The sequence below is a fragment of the Dryas octopetala genome, chromosome 2, assembly GCF_963921425.1.
Source record: "Dryas octopetala chromosome 2, drDryOcto1.1, whole genome shotgun sequence".
Classification (NCBI taxonomy): domain Eukaryota; kingdom Viridiplantae; phylum Streptophyta; class Magnoliopsida; order Rosales; family Rosaceae; genus Dryas; species Dryas octopetala.
In genome coordinates this window covers 15,247,193-15,265,601 of record NC_141367.1, presented here as the reverse complement: position 1 = coordinate 15,265,601, position 18,409 = coordinate 15,247,193, and the positions used below count along the sequence as shown (strand labels likewise).

The 18,409-nt window shown below is 34.2% G+C and overlaps 3 protein-coding genes across 3 annotated transcripts; all 3 read left to right on the top strand.

Annotated features, from left to right (window-relative positions):
• The first annotated feature begins 3,053 nt into the window (after nt 1-3,053).
• On the top strand, nt 3,054-3,882 carry LOC147293394 (uncharacterized). The gene has a single exon (XM_086233933.1). The coding sequence runs from the start codon at nt 3,169-3,171 to the stop codon at nt 3,658-3,660; it is 492 nt and encodes a 163-aa protein (XP_086090059.1). The 5' UTR covers nt 3,054-3,168; the 3' UTR covers nt 3,661-3,882.
• A 3,222-nt stretch (nt 3,883-7,104) lies between these two features.
• LOC147293393 (uncharacterized) lies at nt 7,105-7,814 on the top strand. The gene has a single exon (XM_086233804.1). It carries the CDS (start codon nt 7,204-7,206, stop codon nt 7,612-7,614), a length of 411 nt encoding a protein of 136 aa, XP_086089930.1. The 5' UTR covers nt 7,105-7,203; the 3' UTR covers nt 7,615-7,814.
• Nucleotides 7,815-13,882: 6,068 nt separating this feature from the next.
• Nucleotides 13,883-14,598, top strand: LOC147293392 (uncharacterized). Its single transcript, XM_086233796.1, has one exon. It carries the CDS (start codon nt 13,977-13,979, stop codon nt 14,385-14,387), a length of 411 nt encoding a protein of 136 aa, XP_086089922.1. The 5' UTR covers nt 13,883-13,976; the 3' UTR covers nt 14,388-14,598.
• The last annotated feature ends 3,811 nt before the right edge of the window (nt 14,599-18,409 follow it).

The window sequence follows — 18,409 nt, the reverse complement described above, 5'->3', positions numbered from 1 at the left end:
AGGGATGGTGAATGTTTTTATACCCTCTTTTATGTATTCTTAAACGAGAAGATTTTTCTGTAATAAGCTAGTCTTTTAAGTATTCAAGAGTTACGTATCAGGGCTTCATCAACATCATCTTGCTCTGTATTTTTCATTGTTGATTATTCATTTTAGTTGAAAATTTGACATATTTTGCATAAATTTACTTGGGATTGGATTGGCCATAAAAGTTTTAATTGTAGTTGTGGTCTGCTAGTTAATTACTTGAAAGAAAGACATAAAAAGTGTTCTTTTTATAAAGTTGTTTAACCAGATATGCAGCTTTTTTGTCATACCCTCTTTGCATAGAGTCCCAAAAACAAGGCAATTTAAATCAAGACTTCCATGTTAACTTGATTCCAAAAACAATGCCTATTTGCCCATCTCACCATTGAGTCCTCAACTTTTTTCCCATGTTTTTTTGTACTGCTAATTTCATAGTTTCCTAAAGCACCATATGGGGTTTTCTGTTTAGGTTTGTAAGTTGTAACAAGCAGAGAAATTTAAGTTGGTGGATCAATTTGACAGTTGCTATCAACTTTGACCTACTGATTCAGAAAATTGAAATGAAGTGGAAAAAGAGAAATGGAGAACCTCTAACCTTGATGAAGGCAGAGGATGAAGATAATATTAATGGTGCAGAATGAAACTCTAACTCTGCTTCACTGAGGCATTGTAGCAATTACAATGCTATCTTCTTTATCCTCGTTTTTTCTATCTTCTTTGCTGTTGGTGTTGTCTTTTTTTTTTTTTTTAAGCTGTTTGGTTTGGGCTTTGTATTTTATGTTGTTAGCCCATTCCAAGCAGTCCAATTATGTAAGTGCCGGTGTGCTCTGTGTAGTGCATTTTCTTATACCCAAAAAGAAACATGATTCTCTACCAAAAAAAAGAAGAGAAAAATTTTATCAAAATAACATGAATTGTGAGCTCTGTGTTAATTCATACACAGAATATGAATTTTGTTTTGTGTCAATATGTACTCTTAATTTTGTTTAGGGCTGTTAAAACATCACATATCCTCTCACTACACAACCCTTTCTCATTACACACTCTTTTATTGAAACCTACACTACACACACACAAAAAAAAAAAAAAAAAAAAAAAAAAAAACCAACAACATAGCCCAAGACCTGACCAAACCCTTATGTAGCCAACCGCCAAAATCGCCATCCTCGTCGCCAGCGTGCATGCCTCCTCCCCTCTCTCTCTCTCTCTCTCTCTCTCTCTCTTCCTTCCCCCTATCTCTCTCTTCTCTCTTCCTCCCTTTTCCCTTCGCACCTTCCCTATTAAACATAAGGGGAGGCCCGCGGCCATCCCGGCCTCCAAATCAGAGGTTGCTAGTTTCCAATCTAGAGGCCGACTTGGTCATCGGCCTCCCCTTCTGTTCGGCAGGGAGGGTGCATAGAGAGAGGGGGAAGGAAGAGAGAGAGGGGGAAAGAAGAGAGAGATAGTGGATGAGAGAAGACCCCACCGCTGGTGGCGAGCTCGATGGCAACAGTATGGAGGGAGGCCAATAGGGATCGGGTTTGGTTGCTTTTAAAAAAATAATAATAATAATTGTCCTCTATGGTCTTTTTATATTGGGGTAAATTTGTTATTTTATAAATTGATTGAAAAAGGTGTATAGTGAGAGGATATAAGGTGTGCATATAAAAACCCTCTTTTTTTTCTACAGAGAAAGAGAGTGACAGAGTGAAATTGAGGAGAGAGAGAGAGAGAGAGAGAGAGAGAGAGAGAGAGAGAGAGAGAGATGGATGCTACCAGGGAAGGGGTTGCCGACGTGGGGTAGGATGAGGTCGATGGCTGGAGAGGGGGAAGGAGGGTCGGGAGTGGGGTGGGGTGGGGTGTTAGGAGGGTTTTTGGATCCTCCTCATTTTCTTTTCTTTTAATTTTGTTTTCCTTTTTTATAATTATTTTTAATACTAATTGAAAAATTACAAATTTGCCTCTGAAAAGTGGTTACGTGACACGCGCGCAAGTGATCATCTTTAGACGGAAAATGTATTACCATTGCTAAAAAGTCTTTATTTGACACACAAAATAAAAGTTTTAATTCTTAGTTAATACAAAATAAAATTCATATCCTCAAGTGGATATGAGGTATAATTGGAGTCTTTTACCTAAATTTTTCCAATGTTCACACATAATTATGTATTTGGGTAAAATACCTGACGATAGAATACAATTTTATTAGTTTATATGAAAATTTGTCATTTGACTTAAGTGTTGTCAATATCAAATGATGAAGCTAGCTGAAGGCTGTTTAGCCAAACAGCATCTGGACATTTGTATGGTTGACTAGCTACTCGATCATTACATTACAATATCATATTCAATTTGCGGTCATACATATTACTTATTTTTGACTCAAGAATTTTTGGCCTCATATGAGCCACCTACTACATCAGAAACTTGTTCTCAGGCAGGCAAAGCGTGATGAAAAAAAACAGGCCATATGCTGCCCCTCCACTATGGTTAGTGGGGATCAAATGGGTCGGCAACTTTCACACACTTGTCCAAACATTATTAACCCCCAAGCTCTCTGCTTCTTCTCAGCCACATAACTTTGGTCCTCCAAAGCCACATCAAAGCCACATCACAACCTCCACTTCGCAACCTCACTTCCTCCACTTCAAAGTATAAAGCACACCAACAATAATTCTCCACTTCGCAGTAAATAGCAATCAAGGTCGGTTTTGATATCGTGGATAATCATTTCGTCTAGTATATGATATTTTATTAAAGAATGTTCTAAATTTAATTTTCATGGCCGAATGTTAAATAATTTAAAAACAGAAAAGTCGATCCTAAATACAAAAAGGGGAGAACTATAAAAATGGGGCATTCAATCATTTATGTACATTATTTGAATCTAATATCATATATAGTATATAAATTTGTAAAAAATTTATAAAATTAGAAAGCTCTCAACATTTTAGAACTCAAAGTGCTTACCTACTTCGTCAACTCTCACAAGTCACACCACCACCCCTAATAGGAACAACTATATCTCCCCAACGTACATCCACAACTATAAATAGCGAATCTTGCAAAGATAAATTCCCCAACATACACTCACAGATCGAGCTTAACACAACTTCTTCATATTCATTTGCCTTATATTTGAAGCTTCCAATATTTCCAAAAATGATTGCATTCAAGTCACTAGCACTTCTTGCTTTGCTTGTTGGCATGTCATTCTCAGCTCTTGATGTATCTGAGGGCCGAGTTGCAAGGAAGGATTTGGGTCTGGATCTTGGAGGAATTGGGATTGGAGCAGGATTGGGAGGTATAGGACTGGGAGGAGGTGGCAGTGGGTCTGGAGCCGGGTCTGGATCTGTTTCAGGGTCCGGGTCGGACTCTGGGTCTAGTTCTTCTTCGTCAAGTTCGGCTTCATCGAGTGCTAGTTCGAATTCTGGGTCTGGTGGTGGAAGTAGTGCAGGATCCGAGGCAGGTTCATATGCCGGGTCGCGAGCCGGGTCAGGGTCAGGGAGGACCACCCAAGGAGGTGGGCGTGGGTCGGGTTCAGGGTTTGGACGTGGTGAGGGTTCTGGGAGGGGCAGTGGGTCGGGTAACGGAGAGGGTTATGGTGAGGGCCGTGGCTATGGTGAGGGTTCTGGCAGTGGATCCGGCAACTGAGAAATTAAATTCAACCCTTAGATCAATGAAGTGAATCTAGTGATAATAATTATATAGAATATTTGTCATCACCTTTCTGTATATTAGTAGATGATCGAAGAAGGTCTATGGTGAATTTGAGTCCTGTGTATTTCAGTTTAAGCCATTCATGCATGATGATGTTTAGCCTGCAACAATAATATATATGATATATAATGTACTTGTTATGGTTCCGATGTTTAATTTCTCAAGTATTTGAATTCTACTGTTTACTGCTCTCTCTCTCTCTCTCTAAACTTACGTATCCAACTTCTTTTTTTGGGTACAACTTACATATATATCCAACTATATATGCATGCATGAATTGGTTAATTTTCTTGACAGAAAAAAAAAAATGAATTTGTTAATTTTCCATATTTATAGCTAGCTAGTGATGTTTTGGTTGATAATATGATACACAGAAATAGCAAGTTAATTAATAGTTCTTTCCAATATTGAACGAAATGCGTGAAGCTCGACTCAATGAACAAATAAATCTTTGCATACACGGTATTTTTGGCAGGAGTAACGGCCCTAGCTTGGACCATATATAACATCTTATCTTATAACCACATCATTAAAGATTGATGAGATTCATTTATATAGGTAAATCTCACGGTGGTAAAAGAGACTGTTATTAATTGTAGAAAAAGAGAGAAACACAGAAGAAGTTGTAGAAGAAACTGATGTTTCATTAACTCAACATATTAAAGGATTTCAAAAGCTTCTTAGCCCTTAAACACAAGCAGTTTAATTCTAACCGACTAACACTTAACAGTCCTAACACCTTTAAAAAAACTACAGATCAGTAACTAATTAAGTCAACCATCCACAGTCATCAATAATCTTTGAATGCTGACTAGCTCGATCAGCTGAGTGTTTTCATCTCCCCTCAAACTCATGGAGGGGGCTGAGCATGAGTCTGTTCCTCAGAGCTAGGAAAGGAAGCAAGAGACTCGGTAAGAATATCAGCAAAGTTGATCCGATCTTGGCGCTAATTGCACAGTATAATGATGTCATCCATTCATGGATAAAGTGAAAGTCAATCTCTATGTGCTTGATTCTAGTTAATTAATTAATTAGTGTGAGAAACTGGATTTGATGCAGAGCCAAGGCATACAAGTTAATTATCACAACATAGTATAAGAGGGCTAGAGTAGTTGCCTTAACCAACAGAGTCCTGCAGCCTTATACTCAACCACTGTGGAGGATCTGGATATGCACTGTAGCCTGCCTTTTGGCCCCGTTTGGTTTGCGAATTTGAGGGTTGAGAGTGAGAAAATAATTTTATTCAAATGTTTGGTAAGTGTAATATTGGGAAAAATAATTAATAACTCATGCTTCATGGAACATGGGCGGAACTACATACAAGGCTACCATGGGCTGTAGCCCAGGTAGCTTTTGTATAAAAATACCAATATTAATTATGTATGTTTTAGCCTAAAAATTTATATATGGCCACTCAATTAAGAGTTATTTAGTCTAATTTATTGAGTTTCAGCCCAATTTTTTTTTCCTTAACTCAAAAGTTAGCACAAAAGTTTATCTATAACTCACCCAATTTTTTTTTTTTTGTGTTATTGTATGTTTTTTATTAATAAATATTTATTTATGTTAAATTTTGTTAAAAATTTGGTTTGATTATAAAATTTTATTTAGATCTTACTTTTAAGAAGATTATAGTATAATTGTACCCAGAAAGAAAAAAAAAAAAATAGTCATTAGTTAAACCTAAGCTAATATTATAGCTAGTCCCCCCTTTCTAAAATTTTTGGTTCCGCCATTGCATGGGAAAGTTAACAGGCCAAATATGAAACTATCTAATCAACTTGGGTTTGCTTTTCCTTTCTATGAAAAAGGCATTAATTAAGAATTTTCAAGACCAAATTATCCCTATTAACAATTGAAAACACTAATTTTGTCTCGAAATATGAATAATTTATATATTTAATAAATAAGGGTATAATTAAAAAACTGAACAATTTTTGGTTAACCGAACATGTGAATGGAAATTAAAAAATATTTCCTTATATATTACTTTCCTAGCATTACCAAACATAACTAGCAATGTAAATCTTGCATTCTCGTCGATTGGAAAATGCATAAAAATTGATTTTCCATTAACTCTATTACACGAATAAAATGGTTGGGTTCTCAAGAAATTAAAAAGACTAATTTAAAGCAAAAAAATTACAAAACTAGTCTGATACTCGAAAGCTCATCCAGGACATAGTTGGCCGGTTACCCAAAAAAATAAACCATAAAACTAGTTGTAAACCGACGGTCATTTGGATCCCCAGTCCAATCTCCATCACCATATGCTTGAAGATCAAAGTTCCAGGTGTGAATTGAATACCAAAGTCTAAAGTGCCTTGCATGCATCTCAAGATGCGTTTTACTATTGAAAGATGATCGAACATCAGTAGAATCGAGGTTGCATAAATTGGCATAAGTACGTTGATGTCTTAATACTGATTATATATGCATGGTAATTAAGAAAATTATATAGTAGAGAGAGAGAGATCGAACATATAAATACATTTTTAACTCTTTATTTATGACGGATTTACTTTTTTAAAACAAGGTATAGATCATGATTTGTGAACAGTTAAATCCTTTTTATATTGTAAACGGTGTCCATATATATGTATAAATTGTAACCAAGTTTTGCAAACAAACAAAATAATATGAAGTGAGCTAGTCTTTCCTCTCTAGAGTTGTATGAGTGAGTTGTTTCCTTCTAATGAGTTTGTATATATGTGAGAGTGCTCACCACCACTTACATTCATTAAGAACGTACTCGATCATATAGTTCTATCATTCTATCTGAACAGCCAGGATCACCTAATGCATCAATAGCCTCTCATGCATGGTATGTTGAGTTTTAATTATTGACCAGCATTGCATATATGCGCAGCTGTTTGGGTACCAATAGATCAGTAAAGATAATTTATTTTAATTTATTGGCAACATTAAGATAATAATAATTTCCTGTTATAAAATTTCTAGGTAGGAGCCAATTACACTCCACTACCCTGTACTAGTACCACGCATGCTGACTTGCTGAGTGCCTGAGTGGGGTGTGATATGAGTGAGTCGGCGCCACCCTAAATAATGCAACAAACCTAACAATGAATGTTGCAACAAAATTAAAAATATATATATATATATCCACTCGAACTGAGACACATTTTCATCCACAAAAATTTGTTCAACCAAAACCCATTGAAATTGCCCCACATTGCAATTCCCAGAAAATAAAGCAATGTGGATTGTTGACATGTAACACGTTCATCCACTTCTTCATCAGTATGCTACAATATTTTTGTTACACGTATGCATGCTATATATGGTCCATCCAATTCCACTATGATCTTACGCCTATAAATAGCTGATATATTCTTCAATGCCCCAAGCTCTCATAGTTACATTAAGCCACACAATATCGCTAGCTAGATCGATCATAGTTGTTATAGCTTAATTGTCCTCTAGAGTTTGTATTTTGGATCTTCTTGAGTTAAAAAAATGGGTGGTTTCAGTTTGATGAAGTCTTTGGCCCTTATTGCTTTGCTTGTTTCAAGCTTTGCTATGGCACTGTCTGAAGCCCGAGTGGCAAGAAAGGACCTGGGGATAGACCTTGGCGGGATTGGGATTGGAGTGGGTACTGGACTAGGCATTGGGCTTGGTGGAGGAGGGAGTGGTGCAGGCTCTGGGGCTGGCTCGGGCTCAGGCTCGAGTTCTGGGTCTAGGTCTAGCTCAGGGTCAAGTTCTTCATCAGGATCCAGTTCTGGGTCGGGTGGTTCTTCCGGTGCAAGCTCAGAAGCGGGTTCATCTGCCGGGTCTAGGGCTGGGTCGGGGTCGTCCAGTGCAGGCTCAGAAGCGGGTTCCTCTGCCGGGTCTAGGGCTGGGTCAGGATCCTGTAGTAACCATGGATAAGGCTCTGGGGGCATGAAATTAGTGAGAAATTAAATGCCACCTTAATTATTAATTACAACAGGGAGAGAAGGAAACAAAAAATGTATCGCCATATATTATGAATATGAATAAATAAGATGATGGTAGTGAGTGTGAGTCCTCTGTAGTCTTACCTTCTTTTAGTCCCTTGTCAATAAAAGAATATGATGGTCTATTTTAAATTCTCCTTGTTCGATATATGCCTTTGCATGGCTTCCATTTAATTGGCTTTATTATCCTAGCTATCCCTATCATATGTCCAATTATGATGACGTTTACATTGTAAGCTCTAAACTTTAATTTGTACATGTAAAAGGTTGACCTAAATTCTCTAAATTATCTTATTTTTAATTAACTTTTAATTTATGTTTCCTAACAAATCAATCACAATTTCAATGGGTTAAAAAATTTTCATTAGCTTTTCTTTTTTTTTGACCAATTTTCATTATCTTTTCTTAATTAGTAATCAATTGATTCTCCGTATAAATCAACACGTGTCAAATTATTATTGATTTGAGAAATGGTTAAGCTTTAAATTTGTTCAGTTTCACTCATGTTCAAGTATCCTTAAAAAATTCAAAGACTTAATTATCTTCTATTAATATTTGAGCTTATTATTGAACTCTAAACTATAAATCAACTAATAATTAGTTTTAGTAATATTTTTCTCTACATTGTTGGAGAGATCCAAGGAGTTAAATTTCGTTTTTGGAGGGTATGGAAATCTTAACACGAGTTGTTCACTTTTTCGTCAATATTTCGCCGAAATTATCGAAATTTGGCGAAATTTTGCTCACAGAAGTCCTCCTTACTGGCGTGTGACTGGACCACCTATTCCGGCCAGATCTGGGTAGCCCAAGAGAGGGAGAAGAGATCGGGGAGGGAGAGGGAGGAGAGAGAGAGAGAGAGAGAGCGAATGGACTGGGAGGAGACTAAAAGAGAGAAGAGAGCGACTGACAGTGAAATGAGAGGGAAGAACTCATACCTTATTGTGGTAAATTACACGTAAGTCCAATCTCTCATGCTTGGGCAATGAGCATTATTGGAAGATCCCATCATGTTTTTTGGTATATTCACAGCAGTAAGCACATAAAGATGAATATGATTATGCCGTATGCAACTTCATTTGTGAGTCCATGAACCCTATGACATCATATGTTAATTGACCAAAATACCCTCAACTTCATTCATAGAAATTTTGTTTCTTAATTAATGGGTTTACAATGACTCCCAATCTTTCAGGGGTATTTTGGACAATGTAGGTGTAGTTCTACCAATTAGTTTAAAATATGAAGGCTGCCATCACAAAATACAAATATATATCCATATATAGCCGAATAAGAGATAGTCATGGGAGGAAAAGAAGGAAAGAAAAGAAAAGAACAAAAAAAGAAAAGAACAAAAAAGAAAAGAAAAAAAAAAGTTTGGGGTCTTTGGGCAATTGGAAAGAAAAAAACAGAGTTTGGGGTTTGATTTGGCTCTTTTGGGATTTCGTTTAGTTGTTTTTAAACCCTAAACCTTAATACATTTCTATATAAAAAATAATTAAAAATACCCTAAAGTGCCTAAACCCTAATATCTTATACCATATCCTAAAGAATATATAGTATAAATTATAGAGTATATAGGGTTTAATATATAGATTATAAAGTATAAAGAGTATTAGGATATATAGAGTATATCGGATTTAATATTAGGATTTAGTGTATAGATTATAGAACATAAAAAATATACTAATTTCATTTATTCATAAATCATTATACTAATTTTATTTAACAGTATTTGTCTCCATAGCACATTATATTCATCTTATATCACATGAAACCTACTATATCACATGAAACCTACTATATAATTTGATTTATTAAATATTTTTTTATCAATGTAGTAAATAATATGTTAAATAAATATATGGTAAAGTTTCATTCAAAATTTCCGTCATTTCTGTCTAATTTTTGTCGAAATCTAAAATTCATCGAAATTTATATCGAAATTTCTGCGAAATCTGAAATTTTACTCTTTCGAGAGATTAGAACAATTTCTTTATTTATCTTCTCCCTTATTTGTTTCCCTTTTATCTTTCTTCCTTTTTTTCTCCACATTTAGCAACTCATTTAAGAGAAATTTTTCGGTGTAACCAATACACCGTCACGTAGTGTAACTAATATATGTGTCATAATATGGTGGATGTTATTAATAGGGGAAAGATATTGTGCTCTAATATGGCACAAGACATATGTGCCCTAATCTGATGAGACAACATTATTTTGCACACATCACTAATTATTTGCCACATCAGATTAATATCAATATTATTAAAAGACAATTTTGTTCAAATCAAATCAAATTATTGAAATTAGTACTTAGTTAATATCATTATTGTTTATTTTATTTTTGTTTATTGTTCTCCACCTTCAACCTCCAGAAAATCTTTGGTTTCTCTGCAAATTTCAACCAAACTGTTCATGACAATAAACTTTGGTGGCCCCATCTAAAATAGTCAATCCATATTTTCCACTTTCATCAACCAAGTTTTTCTCTTCTCAATATTTTAAAACCGCACGTTGACATTGAATTTTCAGCCCTTTTTAATTATTATTTTTGGTATAAATTATAAAATATACTTTTATAGAAGAAGCACGAAGGCTCAAGGGCAAAACATACAGCTGTGTAGCTTACTATGCCCGGAAACAAAGAGATAACTAGCAAATAGAAAACCTCAAAAGCAATTAGCAGCCCCATAAAATAATCATATATTAATCTCCATCTTCCTATGATATATCTAGCAATAATCCCTACGAATCAAAGGTCCAAACTTGTTTTTTAGTCCAAAAATTGGTATTACGTACTTTGTTTCAATAGTATATTGGGATAGTTGAGATTCTTGGAATGAACTATTTTTTTGCAATTGGGTTTAGGAGCCATATTTTTAATAGATGGCTTTAAATCTTTGATGTTTTGGCTATGCCAAAGTTTACAGAGTTGGAGATTATAGATTTTGTGTAATTGATAACATCAAAGATTATCATGACAAACAATGTAGAGTTGATCTATAAACAAAATCCCAATGAATAATGCCTTTGCAGATAATAAGCTTTAAGAGATGAGTTGAACAAAATTCTTCTAAATCGTAGATGCAATAAGAGAGATGATGTAATAGCTTTTTAGGGTTCTAAAAGTGGGAAAACATTTCTTAAAGAGATGAACGTACATTTAAAGGTTTTTTTAATTTTGTAGTGAAACCTTTTTTAAATCTTTTTCCTTTTGGAATTTAATTAATGTTTTGTAGAATTTTTAACGAGGTTATATTAGTCTTTTAAGCTTATGTAGTAAATATATTATTAGATATATTAAATAATATAATTGACATGAAAATTATATGTCATTAGGGCACTCTAGCATTGCCCTTATTAATATTATACCCTAGGAGAGATAAATATGTCATCCAACAATACTCTTATACGTTAGATTGATTACACCACATAACGGTATATCGGTTACACATAACAAATTCAACTCATCTAGATCCCAACTTACTTTGCTAAAACTACTATACATTACTTATCCATATTCTCACTAGATTCATATGCTATATATACATTCATATGGATTTAAAAGTTGATCGGGCCTATGTACCAAAAAGACAATTGGGTCCGGATAGCCCAACTCATTGGACCTGTCCAAATTGCACGCTAAATCTCATTCCTTGGTAGGCCTAAGATCTCTTATATATCCAACGTTAAAGCCTTGAAACTGGGCAAGAATTCATTGTTACAATAGGCTAGCTAACATTTGACTGCCCCATATTGCATATTTCACTCGCACCTACCCCCAGCATAAAGAAATAAAAATTGTTTCTACCAAGTATATTTACAAAAGAAAAAATCTTATAAGTACAACCTCTCTAATTAGATGACAAGTCATATCATAAAAGAGCTATGCACAAAATCATGTAGAACCTTACCATGAAAGTTTTTCTCTATTTACACAATTAGATGCATGTAACATAGTATACCGTTAACTGGAAGAGATCCACTCTTGAGCTTCAGACTGTGTTGCCTTGCTAACCTTACGAAGAGTGTAATGTTTCTCAGACTCTCAGTCTTGGTTGGACTGGTTTCGAGAGCGGGCCAACTACCACAAACTCATTCTTCATTTGCGGACACCACACCACCACTAGATTCCTGCGCCACAAAAAGCCCATCTACCCCGTGCATTGTTTTGACAAAAATAGACATAATAAAAATTGAAAATACCCACCGTGTCCTCACAAGCTGCAACATGCCAAACACCAAGGTCCACCTATTATAAGCCTAAGACACAAGCCTAAACACCAACTTTACCAAAATTGAATACACAGCCCAACCAAACTTTACAAAGCCTACCCTATTACAGAAACCGCCTCTTCCAAATAAAAAACTGAATGCAAACTATTCATCCTCTCTACTTTACCAATATCAAGTTAGCAAAACACAAAAATTTCATGAACTAATAATCAAGAACACCACAACAACTGTTCATCTTCTCTACTGAATCTGCAGAAAGGTAAGCTTAATCCCTTAACTACACCATTCTATATTTTAGAATACCAGCATTTTTATTTTCATTTTGATCTCTGTCACTTCAAACACTGCAGTTGCAGTTTCAGAAAACCTAAAAATCAAGACCACAACAACTATTCATCTTCACTACTGAATCTGCAGAAAGGTAAGCCTAAACTCTTAACTACACCATTCTATCTTTTAGAATAACAGCTTTTTTATTATGATTTTGATCTCTGTCATTTCGTACACTGCAGTTGTAGTTTCAGGAAAAAAAAAAACCCAAAACTCCTTTCAGAATCTACACGAGGAAGAACGTCAAATTCGAAGTAAGATTCTAAAAACAATTTCAAAAAATCAAGTTCAAAGATTAATGCGATTGTTGATGGTAGTTTTGTTCAAAAAATAAAGTTCAAATAATCACTCTCATCAAAACTACCAAATTTGCCTAAATAGTCTTGTTCTTAAATTTTTTAATCTCATTTTTAGATATGATCAATGCTATAGTTTCAGAAATAACATGAATGGTCAATCTCGAATAATAGTATGCTCTGCAGTTTTAATTAAACATGTTGCAGTTTTATTTTGTAGTATAGTCTGTCATTATGAAAGGACAATTTGCATTTTCTTTGGGTAACTTGCAATTTCAATGTAACATAAAATTTGGTTTTTTCCTTACAGTTTTCCTTTTTTTTTTTTTTTTTTCCTTTTTTACAGTTTCAATATGAGCTATACTTATGTTTAGTATCTTGAAATTTGAACTATTCCTATGCAGATGAATAACATGAATGGTCAATCTAGAATAATATGTTATAATTTCAATTTGTAGTATAATCTGCAGTTTCAATTAAACATGTTGCAGTTTCAATTAAACATGTTGTATACGGTGATAAATTCAGCCCCCACATATTGTATACGGTGTATGTCCATTCGTACTTACATATAAATTGTAACCAAATTTTTCTAACAAATAAATTAATATGAAGTGATGGGTCTTTCCTCTCTAGAGTTGTATGAGTGAGTTGTTTCCTTCTAATGAGTTTGTATGTGAGAGTGCTCACCACCACTTACATTCATTAAGAACTCGATCATATATATAGTTCTATATATCATTCTATCTGAACAGCCAGGATCACCTGATCATCAATGGCCTCTCTTGCATGGTTGAGTTTTAATTATTGACCAGCATTGCATATATGCTCATCATTTTGGGTACCAATAGATCAGTAAAGATAATTTATTTTAATTTATTGACAACATTAATTAAGATAATAATAATTTCCAGTTATAAAATTTGTAGGTAGGAGCCAGTTATACTCCACTACCCTGTACTAGTACCACGCATGCTGAGTGCCTGAGTGGGGTGTGATATGAGTGAGTCGGCGCGCCACGTACCCTAAATAATGTAACAAACCTAGCAATGAATGTTGCAACAAAATTAAAAATATATATCCACTCGAATTGGGACACATTTTCATCCACAAAAATTTGTTCAACCAAAACCCATTGAAATTGCCCCACATTGCAATTCCCAAAAAATAAAGCAATGTGGAATGTTGGCATGTAACGCGTTCATCCACTTCTTCATCAATATGCTACATTTTTGTTACACGTATGCATGCAATATATGGTCCATCCAATTCCACTATGTTTCTTACACCTATAAATAGCTGATATATTCTTCAATGCCCCAAGCTCTCATAGTTACATTAAGCCAAACAATATCGCTAGCTAGATCGATCATTGTTGTTATAGCTTAATTGTCCTCTAGAGTTTGTATTTTGGATCTTCTTGAGTTAAAAAATGGGTGGGTTCAGTTTGATGAAGTCTTTGGCCCTTATTGCTTTGCTTGTTTCAAGCTTTGCTATGGCACTGTCTGAAGCCCGAGTGGCAAGAAAGGACCTGGGGATAGACCTTGGTGGGATTGGGATTGGAGTGGGTACTGGACTAGGCACTGGGCTTGGTGGAGGAGGGAGTGGTGCAGGCTCTGGGGCTGGCTCGGGCTCGGGCTCGAGTTCTGGGTCTAGGTCTAGCTCAGGGTCAAGTTCTTCATCAGGATCCAGTTCTGGGTCGGATGGTTCTTCCGGTGCAAGCTCAGAAGCGGGTTCATATGCCGGGTCTAGGGCTGGGTCGGGCTCGTCCAGTGCAGGCTCAGAAGCGGGTTCCTCTGCCGGGTCTAGGGCTGGGTCAGGATCCGGTAGTAACCATGGATAAGGCTCTGGGGGCATGAAATTAGTGAGAAATTAAATGCCACCTTAATTACTAGCTAATTAGTTATTAATTACTACTGGGAGAGAAGGAAACAAAAGATGTATCACCATTATGAATATGAATAAATAAGATGATGGTAGTGAGTGTGAGTCCTCTGTCGTCTTACCTTCTTTTAGTCCCTTGTCAATAAAAGAATATGATGGTCTATTTTAAATTTTCCTTGTTCGATATATGCCTTTGCATGGCTTCCATTTAATTGGCTTTATTATCCTAGCTATCCCTATCATATGTCCAATTATGATGACGTTTACATTGTAAGCTCTAAACATTAATTTGTACATGTAAAAGGTTGACCTAAATTCTCGAAATTATCTTATTTTTAATTAACTTTTAATTTATGTTTCCTAACAAATCAATCACAATTTCAATGGTTTAAAATTTTTTCATTATTTTTTCTTAATTAGTAATCAATTGATTCTCCCTATACTTTTCTTAATTAGTAATCAATTGATTCTCCCTATAAATCAACACGTGTCAAATTATTATTGATTTGTAAGGAGAAATGGTTAAGCTTTAAATTTGTTCAGTTTCACTCGTGTCCAAGTATCCTTAAAAAATTCAAAGACTTAATTATCTTCTATTAATATTTGAGTTTATTATTGAACTCTAAACTATAAATCAACTAACAATTAGTTTAATAATATTTTTCTCTACATTATTGGAGAGATCAGAACAATTTCTTTATTTATCTTCTCCCATATTTGTTTCCCTTTTATCTTTTTTCCTTTGTTTCTCCACATTAAGCAACTCATCTAGGAGAAATTTTTTGATACAACCAATACACCGCCACATGGTGTAACCAATATATGTGTCATAATATGAGAGGATGTTATTAATATTATATCTTAGGAGAGATCAATATGTCATCCAACAATACCCTTATACGTTGAACTGGTTACACCATGTGACGATATATCGGTTACACATAAAAAATTCAACTCATCTAGATCCCAACTTACTTTGCTAAAACTACTATACATTACTTATCCATATTCTCACTAGATTCATATGCTATACATACATTCATATGGATTTAAAAGTTAATTGGGCCTATGTACCAAAAAGACAATTGGGTCCGGATAGCCCAACTCATTGGACCTGTCCAAATTGCACGCTAAATCTCATTCCTTGGTAGGCCTAAGATCTCTTATATATCCAACGTTAAAGCCTTGAAACTGGGCAAGAATTCATTGTTACAATAGGCTAGCTAACATTTGACTGCCCAATATTGCATATTTCACTCGCACCTACCCCCAGCATAAAGAAATAAAAATTGTTTCTACCAAGTATATTTACAAAAGAAAAAATCTTATAAGTACAACCTCTCTAATTAGATGACAAGTCATATCATAAAAGAGCTATGCACAAAAACATGTAGAACCTTACCATGAAAGTTTTTCTCTATTTACACAATTAGATGCATGTAACATAATATATATACCGTTTACTGGAAGAGATCCTTTGGCCAAAAAAAAAAGAAGAAGAGATCACTCTTGAGCTTCAGACTGTGTTGCCTTGCTAACCTTGCGGAGAGTGTAATGTTTCTCAGACTCTCAGTCTTGGTTGGATGGGACTGGTTTCGAGAGCGGAAACAAAAATCCCCCATTAACTCATTAACCTTTTGGAACAAAAATTTTAGGCCATGTTTGGTATCCTATTCAAAAATTGGTCTTGAAAATGTGAATTTTAAAATTTTAAAATTTGTTTGATATGAGATTCGAAAATTGTTTTTAAATTTTTGAAAACTTGTTTGGTTGATATTCTTGAAAATAAAATTTCTTTTCAATCACTTGTTTGTATCATGATCTAAACTTAAACGTCGAGACCGAGTCCTAAGATTCGATACCAACATTCGATCAGTACCCGATACACAAGACCTCGAAGCCAAGACTTGATACCTGATACCTGATTCAATAATTAGTTTGAAGCCACCTAAGAAGTATAGATATTTTCAGTTGGTATTCGGTAACATATGTACTAATTATATCATTTACTTTTTTATTATAAGATGATATATATTAATATTATTCTATATAAAACATACTTTTATGCTGTCAAAGCATTGACCATATATATCCTACACAAAGAGTAAAATTTTGCTGAAATTTTTTTCTTTTTTTTTTTGGGTCTCGAAGTTTTAACACACAACCAACAAAAATACGTCAAGATTTCGTCAATTTCACCAAAATTTTTGGCAGGGGCTGGGGATTTATGGGAAGTTTACGGGTTTTGGGAGATCGATGGAGAAAGAGATAGACTGGGTTTTAAGAGGGGCTGAGGCCGTGGAAGGAGGAAGAGAAGAGGGGCTGGGTTTTCGGTGGGTTTCGGCTACAGGGGGCCAGAGAAGAGAGGAGGGAGAGAAGAGATCTCGGGAGGGAGATCGGGGGAGGAAGAGATCAGGGAGGGAGAGGGAGAGGGAGGAGAGAGAAAAGATCAGGAGGGAGGAGGGAGGGGGGAGTGAAGGATTGGGAGAGAGAGAGAAAGAGACAGTGAGAACGAACTGAAGGAAAGAAAGAAAAATAATAATAATAATAATAATAAGAGAGAAAGAAAAAAGAAAAGAAAAAAAAAAGGTTTATGGTTGATTGAGGTTTGAGGTTTGAGGCCTTTGGGCAATTAAAAAAAAAAAAAGGGTTTGAGGTTCCGTTTGGCCGTTTTGGTGTTTCGTAAAGTTGTTTTTAAACCCTAATACATTTCTATATAAAAAATAATTAAAAATACCCTAAAGGGCCTAAACCCTAATATCCTACTATATCCTAAACAATATAAAGTATAAATTATATAGTATAAAAAGTATTAAGGTATATTGAGATTAATTATTAATTAGTGACCCATTTTTTTAACAGTATTTGCCACCAGCGTGCATTATATTCACCTTATATCATATGAAACCTACTATATAATTTGATTTCTTCAATGTTTTTTTATTAATGTAGTAGATAATATGTTAAATAAGCATATGATCAAGTTTCATTCAAAATTTTTGTATTTTAATAGTAATTTTCTTCACTTTTGTCTAATTTTGTCGAAATCGAAATTTCCGCAAAAATTTTCGTAGAAATTTCCATCAAAAATTTCTTCAAAACCAAAATTTTACTCCTTAATCCTACACATGAATTAAAATGAAAAGCATCATAGTTAGTTTCTTTTTGGCCACAAAATAAAACCCATAAGAAATTAAACATACATTATTAATATTTGTTCTTTTTTATTTGAGCCATTTATAGGCCGATCCAATTTTTTCTCCTTTCTTAGACTAATACCTTAATACTTTTTCATTTTTGACTGAGGTCCAAAAATATTGTCCAGATGTTTTTAATTTAAAAAATGTCTAATATTATCCTAAAATTAATAATATTTAAATCATAATATTATCCTAGTTTTATATTATCTTAATATTACCATATTATCATATTAACATATGGAAAATGTATCCTAAAATTAATTATGAGATTTAAATTATATTAATATAATAAAAATGCATCAGCATAAAAAATAGAAAATAATCAAATAAAGAAAAAAACTTTTATGGGTATATTTCAATTGTACCAAAATTTTATAGCTAAACCATAACATAATGTCTTCACCAAGCTCATTCTATACCCTAGGAGAGGATGAGTTGAAAGCATTTACCCTTAAAATTCGGGGAAGGAAGCAGCATGGCTGAACGATTGACGGCTGAAACCGAACATTTAGATCAGGTACGCACCTAATCAAAGAAATGTACTTATATATACTTTTTTTTATTTGTTTGATTATTTTTTATTTTGTGGGTTAATGCATTTTTTTGATATTTGTATAATTTAAACGGATATTATTTTTATTATTTTAATTATAAAACATAAAAACTAGATAATCTTAAATGTTTTAATTAAAAAATATAAAAATTAAAAATGTCATAACGACTATTATCTTTCATAATTTTTTAAATTAATTCATATGAATTATCTTAATTTTAAGAGATA